Source organism: Echinococcus granulosus (genome assembly GCF_000524195.1).
Source record: "Echinococcus granulosus chromosome Unknown EG_S00002, whole genome shotgun sequence".
Lineage (NCBI taxonomy): Eukaryota > Metazoa > Platyhelminthes > Cestoda > Cyclophyllidea > Taeniidae > Echinococcus > Echinococcus granulosus.
This window is the reverse complement of record NW_020170382.1, coordinates 814,968-825,649: the sequence shown is the minus strand read 5'-3', so window position 1 is coordinate 825,649 and position 10,682 is coordinate 814,968. Positions and strand designations below refer to the sequence as shown.

General features: G+C 41.4%; 1 protein-coding gene across 1 annotated transcript; it reads right to left on the bottom strand. All coding sequences in view use genetic code 11, as the record gives it.

Annotated features, from left to right (window-relative positions):
* Window positions 1-2,349: 2,349 nt before the first annotated feature.
* On the bottom strand, window positions 2,350-9,042 carry EGR_00475 (Tyrosine-protein kinase abl-1; the record flags this gene model as incomplete). Its single annotated transcript, XM_024489724.1, has 8 exons — window positions 2,350-2,421; window positions 2,486-2,859; window positions 3,355-3,495; window positions 4,112-4,187; window positions 5,752-5,844; window positions 6,355-6,399; window positions 7,152-7,426; window positions 8,895-9,042. The coding sequence occupies 8 exons, from the start codon at window positions 9,040-9,042 to the stop codon at window positions 2,350-2,352; spliced, it is 1,224 nt and encodes a 407-aa protein (XP_024355721.1).
* Between the last annotated feature and the right edge of the window lie 1,640 nt (window positions 9,043-10,682).

Here is a 10,682-nt window from a genome sequence, read left to right as displayed (position 1 = left end):
GAAACTCAAGAGGGCGGTCAATTATAAATTGTGTCGATTTCCTCAATGTCACCTTTTCAGACTTGCATTGGTGTAGTCATAATCCCGTGGATTAAGCAGGTGAGGAAAGAACACAGATATATGAAAAAACAACATAGAATAGAGATGCAGAGCTCAATCACTAATGAAATTTACTGAGACAAGAAACCTTTTAAATTGCGAGGCACCGAAGGATCTGATCTAGATTTCCGGATGAATTTTCGTTGAGCTTTGCCTAGAAAGGGAACGAATTCACTGCGATGAAAATTCACCGCACTATCCGCGCTCACGGCTGGGGGAGTTTCAATAAACTCGACGACCATCACATCCACTATTAACAAATTGTAGCGCTCAAAATAAGAGTTCAAGTTATGTAGACACAATTCAGTACCTACATAGGTTGTCTGTGTCCGTGAAAATGCATTCACAGGTTTCAGATTCCACCCAACCTGTACCCAAACCCACAAGCCTGATTTAAGACTTCTGAAACTGCTCGGCTGATAGGCAAGCGATAAATTTCATAAAAACTTAAATTTATCAATTGATTTATGCAGTAGTAGTACCTGGACAACTGTATACCCAAACGCCAAGCACTCAACTCTTCCACATGGGTACGATGCAGTTATGGGGAATCCGAGGGCTGATGCCTCGCCTCAAGAGCAACTCAGCGACTAGTGCTAAAAGACGAGACGATCTACCGATCCACGAAAAAGTTTGCCTTAATATCCTTTCTACCGCAGACGGAGACGAAAGACAACGCATGAGCACCAGGAGACAGCTAATCGACACGACCGATGGATAGTAACTATTTTGGTTCATGCGTGCACAGGGTTCATTTCGTAGTAAATACATCAGCAGCGGTAGCAGTAGAACAGGCCCTCGTAGTCCAAGCAGCCTGACGGGGCGTCGAGACGAGCCCACACAGGGAGTAGAGAAACGGTGTGTGTGTGTATGTGACCAACATCCGATGGATTGATTGCACTTGGCCAGAGGAAGCAAAAAAGGAGGAAAGATTAACTTACGGCGCGCGACCAACTTGACACACCCGGGAGGCTGCCGCCTCTACTATCTACTTGCGGGCCATAATTGGGGCGCGCTAGCTACCGTGATAGTGCGACGAAAAATCATCCACATAAAAGGGGATGATAAAGAGTTGTAGATACTTCCCTTTTGAGAGCACAATAAATGTCGTCCGCAAAGTTGATACTTTACGCAAAGTGCCCTCAAAAAGTACGAACAATTCCATGACAGTAAATGTTACAGCCAACCCAGGAAAAGGTTGAACGTCGAGGGCCCGACAACTGGAAAATCAAATATGCGCTCCGATAAAAATGACCAAAAGTCCATATTCCGCACAGCTGAAGACCTAAAGCAACCAAGCAACGCGAGAACGATAACAATCACAAGAAGAAGTCGCAAAAGGGTCCGAAAACCATGCCTGACGTAAATGTAATCGCATGATGCAAGATGATACACAGCCGACACAACAACTTTCAAGCAGTACATCAAACTGTGAATCAAAAAGGATGAGAATCGCATTTGAATTTCCCAATCAAACATTGAAGTAACGGTGTGAGGTACACACCGACAACCGTGGCACCCAGTTAAACTCGAAAGTGCTGTGAATGTATACAAGTCTGGATTAAGCTGTATTATCGGCATTACAGAGAGCACAGCGTAGAACTCCATGCGCGGGAGACTAGAAAGATCAAGAATGAGCTTAAAGCAAACATGTTTTTGTTACATAGCATGAAAATTCTCAAAAGATGCAATGTGATCTTTGAAGCAGAGCTAGGAGACCGGAAAAAATGTATTTTAACAAACACAAAGCCCCATTTACCATTAACACATGTATTTATAGTAAAAGACTGTTAAATTTAAACGGAGCACTGAAGTTTCCACCCATTCGGCGCTAAGTGCCTCTAAGGTGGCCAGTGATTTAGTAAATCTCCGCCCGCTAGAATTAACCACCAGCCCATTAAAAGACGTATGGAATGTTTATCACTTAATCAACATTAAAAAATACTTGGCCAGCAACGGTTTCATGAAAAGATTTGCTTAAACTTGTACAACAATCAAGCTCTTTCTCATAGAATAGAATACCAATAAGAGGAAGGAGATATGAATTTACGTAGGACATCTGGGTGGCAAAATAGTGGAAATACGGTGGGAAAGCGCCCAAATCCGACACCAATACTAAAGGTATTGTTGTTCCCACAAGCTTGAGCCCATGGGATGGGAATGAAATGGGAACAAAGAGGGAGGACCCTATAACTGAACAGCGACAATTGTAACAAAGACGAGCAACACTGGAACCAGACCACAGAGAAATCAGGTGTAATAAACTAGAGAACTGCCGCGGTTGTTAGATGAGAAGCGTGGAAGAAAGAAACCGGGAAATATCTGTGAGCAAAAAAAGGCAGGATGAAGACATACTGAAGGTACCATGCCTCAAACAGCGACTCACTTGGTTGTTCTCATCCGTGGAGATACGGTAGTGGAAGATGCGTCCGTCGGAGCGGAGACTGAGAGTGAGTTTGCCGAAACTGCTCTCGGATTCGCGCACAAGGAAACTGCCAGTTATGCCGCTATTGAGAAGATATTCCGCATAGCTCCGGTGAATAGCGCCGTGGTACCATCGCTCGCCGATCAGACTGGGACAGGAGACGTGAGCACTGGGGGCGGAGGAGGCAGTAGCAGCGCCAGAGGCGATGAGAGGTTTTGACGAAGTCGGATCGAAGAGACATGATACTGGTACCCAGCCCCGTTCGCCTGTGCGTCGACAAAGCACATCCAACCAATCGCCCGTGGAGCTCCGACCGTACAACCACAGTGAGTCACCTACCAAAAATCGGAAAAGTTTAATCCTTTAAAGTTAAAAATAAAATTCTAAGATCTTTAAAATGAGACGAGTTCCCAAAACCTGAGAATAGAGAATTGATCGCAGTTGACACTAAACGTACTAATTCCAAACGAAACAATGGGAAAATCTGGTAAATTGATCGAAAATGAATGTGCCATACCTTCAGAGATTGATAAAAGAATACAGCATTTCTTGAAGAGACTATCAATTGTACGGCAGAACGTCTTATCAGACTGGAAGTGTGGATGCCCCAGTCCCACAGTTTCAGGAAGCCATCCGACTAATTAACGTAATATTCGGGAAAACCAAGTAAACCTATTTAAAACGGTTAGAAGTGACAAGCCAATGCAGTAAAGTTATGCAACACTACCATTCGCGCATCTACAACCAGGAATAGAGCCGCCGCTTATCAAATGACATGGGCCAGGAAAAATACTTCGAAATTGCCAGCAACAAAATTAAACCAAACTTACCCTTTCTTACGACGATAGCAGACCAATGTACATTTACAGGAGGGTCATAATCATACAGAGCTGTTAAATCACCGTCAGGGACCGACATCACGTCCAGGGAAGAAACAGATGTCCCATCATCACCACACTTCGACTTTTTGCCTACAAACGCAATGCGACTTTGAATTACCACAAGCCACGTGACAAGACGCAAATAAGCGAGTGCCCCCTAGATTGGGTATGATTTCCCCAGTTTTTAATCCTAGCTAGGCGAAATTAGGCAATAAGCGAGTGCCCCCTAGATTGGGTATGATTTCCCCAGTTTTTAATCCTAGCTAGGCGAAATTAGGCAATAAATAAACCAATTATCTGTGCAGACTAAATACATAGCTTTTCCGACCCACCCTTATTAAGTCGAAAGGTGAAATTTCGGTCGACACTTTCTGAGGCAGCCTTTTTGGGTTTAGCATGTTGACTACCCATTTACATCAGTCAACACTCAGAACGAAGAAGACCTAATAGCACTCAAGTAAGCCTCCAAACTACTAGGTTAATAAAACACCATCACACGAGTCGAAATATTTACAAAAACACCTCAAAATTAAACCAGTCAAATGTTAATATTTGTACTTTTGTCTTTTTGTCTAGACATGCGAAATAACGGTTTCATATTTTGTACGTTTTTAATACTACGCTTTACTCATTTTTCTGTTTCAACGACAACATAAGGACATCTCTTAACATAAAACCACTTACGATAAATAATTTTTTTGCTTACTTTTATTGGTAATAGTCCACGGTCGTGAGTCACCGCCCTCGATGCATCTCCGAGTTGTCCCTAGAGCCTTCACAGGCTGCATCAGTGCAGTAGAGAATCCATTACTAACAAGACTAAAGCACCTTTTTTCACCATAAGTTTAATTTAAAGTGAGTGAGGAATTTGCAAAGTTAGTCAAAACATCAATCACCGTGTAGCTCCTTGCTTCAGGCTGTCGTCCAGATTCGGCCATCACACCGTAGTTGGTGCCTCAAAAATCACTCACAAGCCCAAAGTGGCAGTTACTAAATGCTTGTACGCCTATAAAGACACTTGGACTTATTAGTAATGATGCGTAGCTGTTAAGGTTTTGATCTCATCTGGCGAACGCTGTTGGGGGAGGGAGGCTCCACCAGCTGTGTACTGCTCAGGACCAAAAGTCGGTCAGTAATCAGTGTATTTTATTAACAACGCTTGTATGGCTACCAATTGTCCAAAAAATTTGCACATTTGTATTAAAACCGCAAAGTGAAACCACTATGGTTTACTAACGGAAGACGCTGGCAACGCATACACGCAGTAAATTATTCTTTGGGTTACTGAACGTTTACGGTAACACAGTAGTACCCAACAGCTATAATTGTACCACCCAGACTGTTTAGGTCTGCAGTGTAATCCAACCGTAGTGGCGGTAAGGGTTTCCGCAGTGGAAAATCCGACCTGTTGATAAATTCAAAAAGGACAACTCGCCACATCTGTTTCCGAAGTCGGATTGGTTTGGAATACTGCTTCAGCCCATGCCACAGATCTAAAATTAATAAAACTGCAACTTGCAGGTCAGAAACATTTAGCACATAAGCACCACGAGTTTAAAATTGTAATTTTACTTCTTAATTTTCGCTACCCACCTATGACGTCGTGATGGCCGTGTAATTTCCAGTCAAATGCCAGTGGTTTTACCTAAAACTCAAAAAGAATGTTTTGAATTCGAAACTGCACCACAGTGTACAGTTGCTAATTTCAGTTCATATTTTTGGGCCATTGGCTGTGAACAGTCGGTCTGTTTAGGTCACGCTCGTTGTTTTAGCATTGCTCTAATTGACCTTTACCATCGTTTGCGATCACAAGGAGTCAAATTTTTTAAAACAGTTTGCCGACAAGCGTTTAAAACTATTGTCTAGCAGTTAGGAAATCTTATTCCCCCTAGGCGATTTTTAAAACGTTTAAAGTGAGGGCAAAATGGGCCATTTCGAGACAACAGTTATAGCAAAGTGGGATGGGTCCAATCAACGTTTCTATTCCAACAGCAATACGCATTTTAAGTAAGAGGCTTATTCTCTTTTAAAGATTTTCCAGTCCCGTATTCAATCATTTACTGAACTACCCATTATTGCCTATTTGGTGATTCGACATTTAACGAGACTGAAGTCACAAGTCATTATCAACAATCTCCTTATGATTAAGAAAGTGTAAAATATTTGGCTGAACTATTAGAATTATTGAAAGAACATCTTTACAAAGCGAACCAACGTCAATCGGTGCCTTTGTGGGCACGCGTTCTACTTACCCAGTGTAGGTAGTAAAAGTTGCAGAAATATTATTAATAGCAACGGTCAGTAAGACAACCTACTTCTGAGGCTTAAGAAACCACTTCAACTTACGTCATTGAAGAAGACGAGGTACTGGATTGTGTAGTCCTCGTCAATAATTGCCAGGGTGTAGTTTATCTTAACGTCACTCCTCCTTTTGAAATCCTACAATGCGTCGGTTTTTAATGTACGCGTAAAACAACGGTAAGTAAAAATGTAAACGCGGGAAATGACTTAGCAGTAGTAGACAAGAATATCCTGATTCAAAGGAATCACAAATCATGCGCTTGGCCCTTTCTAATCATAAAAGACTCACGAATAGGATTTTATGGGAGAATATTTCCCGCGAATTATGCGCATGTACTCTGGGGTTTGGGGAATTTAATTCTCACGAGTAAAACATCACAAGATATCCCACCACTAAAACAAGGCATGGAACGATCAACTTTCACAATTAGACAAGAAACGATTTCGGGTTATGCATCGATAGCAATGACAACCTTGGAACTTGAACGCCATGGTTGACATAACGAAAGAAACATAGTGGAGGGAGAATGAAAAAGAGCTTTCATTTGTTTCCTTGCTTTGGTTAATGTTCGGTCTACATATTCTGACAATAAGTACAACAGCCAAGCAGTAATATTATGCTTCAGACAATACTTGCTCCCAACTTACCGATCTACGCTCACGCCAATGCCTTTCTTCTTCCCTGGCATTGTGCTGCGGTTGAGAGAAATAGGGGACTTTCAAAAAGGCTGAGGGTGTAAGACCGACTGTCAAATTGTCGTGAGTGATATTTCAACATAGAAGTACATCGTTTACCATGCCTTAGCCAAAAATGTGTAAAGGTATTAAGTGGATTGCGCTAGTCGTATTGTACTAACCGTTGAGGAAATTCGTCCACAATGAAGGAGTCTTTTGGGTAAGTGTGCAAGCAAACAAAAGACCTGCAACGTAGTGTCAGTCCAAAAATTAAAGTAAAAGGTGCTTTGCATAAGAGATGCCGTATTAGGAACATAATTATGCGATTCCGTCATTAATGAATGGATCAACCACCTTGAACAATGTATATGGAAGAAGTAAATACAATTCAGGGCTGAATTAAGGCATACATCTGTTTCTCAAATTGCAAAAGACAATGTCGGAGAAGATAAATATGATATGTTCGTTGTTTTAACTAACTGGTAACCTACTTCACAAAGTAGAGCGCATAAATTTTAAATGTGGATTTTTTGAATTAGTGGAGTGGTTTCTTAGTATATGAAAAATCAGGCAAAAAAACCTGAAAATTCAATTACCAATAAAACCTAGACAGCTCCAAAATTTGGTATTTCAAATAGCAGTATCAAAAGAAGGACTAAGAATGTTAATGCATACGGAATCTGACAAGTTGAGGGGGTCTGTTTTATAAAGTGGAAAATTTGATTATTTGGCAGCTATAATGAACCCTTATTACTTTTAAAAAGACCTACATTAAATATACTACCGAGAGAAATTGTCAGTTCCTTCAGATTGTAATGGCGCGCAGTGAACTGAATCGATTCACCACAAAAACCAAACTCCGAGACGAGAATATCATGGCAGGCTGACTGGCAGAGCGCATTAAAATCGGTACGTTTATTACACTTCATCGGTCTGAGCTGAAGGGGAATTTGCCCAGTAACGAAGACCCCCAGCAGCGGAAGTAAGCAAGAGAAGAAGGTGCCCACAGCCTCCACACACCTCGACTGCATTTCAAGCGCCCAGTCTGGTTAGTGGTTACTCGACCTCCAAGTCCTAGTATTGATCAATTCAAGATTGAATGACAACGTGGATGTTTGGATTTGATGCGACATTAATTCAAATCGCAGAATAATCATAGCGTTAAAAGTAAGAGAAACCAAATAAGGCGAATCTGAGTACTTAAACAGCACAAATTGGAAGGAAAAGTTTCGGAAAGAGGTCTATTTATGTATGGGAACTCGAAGTGCACGCTCTTTAAAAGGTACTGTGCAACAGTCAGGTCGTAGGCAGGACTCTAAAGTCTAGATAAATTTCAAATAGTTATAACCCTCTTGGAAATTGAAGACCCAAAAATGAGATTATTTTACTTAAAATGTGAAATTAAATACTCCCTCTCCCATGTCACATGGCAGTTTCTTCATTTCCACTTCCATTAGAAAGTACTCAATACACGAGCTGTGTGTCACATTCTGGCACGAATTTGTGGTTTGCTTGTCAAATACCTCTTTGTATTCAGTGCTTTGATACGCATTTTACAACTCGGCTTTCAGTGTGCCAGTTGAAATTCTTGAAGTGATGTAATAATAAATGTATATGATTAAAAGGCGCATTTTACCATCAGGTCAAATTGGCTCCGGACAAGAATTCTCTCTATTGAATGAAATAAATACAGTGCTTGTATTTTAACCTGTGATACCTTAGCTGTTTATTTAACCCTCGGTTTTGGTGGTGAGCCAGTGGGAGGCCCCGCCACTGTGCCCTTACCGGGCGGTATGACCTATTGACTATGCCAGTAGCCCTCTACGCCCTTCTGTGCGTTGGGAATACACATTCTATCAAGTATTATATCTTCTTTCATCTTCAGAGAAGTCTCGAGGCGCCGCAAACCCTCCAGCAGACCTGGTTCATCGAAGTTCCGCTGAGCTATGATTGGCAGTTCCTTTTCCCAAGGGCGTGGTCTCGTAGACTTAATTAGCATAGGTTTCGGAGTCCCTTTTTACTAAGACTTAAAAAAGATTACTGTATTTAAAGGAAATTCACCAATTAAATGGCCAATCTTACCGCGTTGGTTTTCTTCACGAACAATTTCGCACGACATTCTTGATAATAAACTAAAAGGTAATCCGGTTGCACCCTAAAATCAGTTTTTAAATGGCAGTCGTGTAAATGGGATGCATTAACTACAGTAAGTAGATTTTAGAATACCACTTTCATCCTCCTAGAGTGGAATATCATACACCTCACTTTCACCTTAAGTGAAGCCTATACATCGCAAACAGACCATTTACATTTTCATGTGCAAATTATTTGGGTAAATATACAACGAAAATGTAAACACTGGAACCCAGTAGGACCGTCTATGCTTCGCCATGCACTGCTAGGGCTACACACCATCAACACTCCATCGTGGTGATAGCAAAAAGGCACTGTCAAACCAGTGTAAAAGTATTCTACAAAAACGGAACGATTTCATAGCCGTTGCTACCATTTACCAGGAGGCTGTGAGGTGGAGCCAGAGACGCTTAGCTTTGTGACGTCGGCAGGCTGGCGCCAAACACCCTCGTACAACTCAAGCGACGATGGTATGCCTAAGGCGGTTGTGCGCGTGGAGGTCACCAGAAAGCGGATTTTTGCAGTCATGCAAGCAGAGAGTTACGTGTAATAAATCTATGACTAGGTTTTGTTCAAGTTGCATCGGTACTATGGGATTTTCTACAAAACAAATTTGATATTAGAAAATAAATACAAATTAGGGAATGTAAAATAGGGCGCCTCATTTCTGTGTCTTTTCGGTTTGAAAATAAGTGAGGAAAGGACTCTCATGATCCCTAAGTATACTTTTCAAGTCCAAAATGGTACCTAGTAAGTAGAAAAGGAATAACTCTTCCTAAGGGCATCCGATTATTAGAAAGAGATGAATTACTCTTGCAAACTTTGCGATTCTTTGACGGATGAATTAGGGTTCGCTTCTTTTTTTCAATCCAGTCTACGTCTACTTCTACTCTGATATTTCGCCTGAAACACACGCTCGTATCACCGGCGAAGTTCGTGTGTGTGTACGTGTCTGCAATGTGAGAGGCCACAACCTATTTACAGCCGACAGGTACAAAGATGTGTTCACACCCTACCGTGATGTCAAAATATGATTCTGATCCTGAATGGCTAAGGTTTCTTCCCCTTTTACAGATGATATAGAGAAAAATTTGAGTGCACGTACTAATTCTAGGGTGAGAAACCTAAGAAATCGAAATTTAACTAGGAAGTCTATTGAAAAAGGATCACAATGTACTATGGCGTCTGGAAAAAACGTTGTTTAAGTCACCTTCTAGAATGGAAGCATCCCACCACCTGAGTTCATTGAGTGAAATAGGTAGGAACCATCCATGTACATCAAAAGTTGGTCTTGTATGCTAAATATCCGAAGTTACCGATGTGCAACACATTTGGCTATGCTTCTGATAGACAGAGTTACTGATTCCGACACAATGATTGCCAGGAAATTCCGCATCATTGAGTTGGTAAATGACACGGATTTTTGGTAGTACTTGTAGTACTAAAATTGATTGTTTAGCTTTCAGTTTCAGTAGCAGGCCATTAGGGACTCCACCACCGTACCTCCGCAGGGCGGCCTGGCCTCCTGGCCATGCCATCGCTACAGTGCTAACCTTAAAATGAATGTTTATCGCTATTTTTCAAGTCCTGACAAGAGTTTTTTTTCAGTGTTTTATTAGGAGAACATAAGGAATTCGATTTGACGAGTTTAATTACCAAAAGCACGTAAATAAAGCAACCTCGTAGCCGTTTATCTACAAGTATTTTACCAGGGGTTACTTCCCCCGCTTATGGAGACGTTAGGGGTAACACCTGAAATACAATAGCCAAAAAAATTATTCACCATTATATTTGATGGGACCAAATAGCTATCGAAGCAACTTTTAAACCAGCGCCTTGTAAAGAACTTTACTCCAAAGGAGACATTCACCTTGAGACTAATTTGTAGAGCACACAAGGAATCCTACACATAATCGAAGCATCAAGTTCATTTTAAGGTTAGCATCAAATTTATTCTTAGGTTCGCTGTCCAAGGATCAGTAGCCATTGGTTAAATATCAAGTCGGATAGTTTGCCCTCGACATCTCTGGTAAATTCATTTAGCATCAACTAAACACCCAGCCAAACTCCCAAAACATCTATTTCCCACAAAGCACAAACCCACGCCTTCCCCTAACTGATGCGTGCAAATCAACTGTTGCATTCCTCGTACGGCCTCTCCCAAGGAG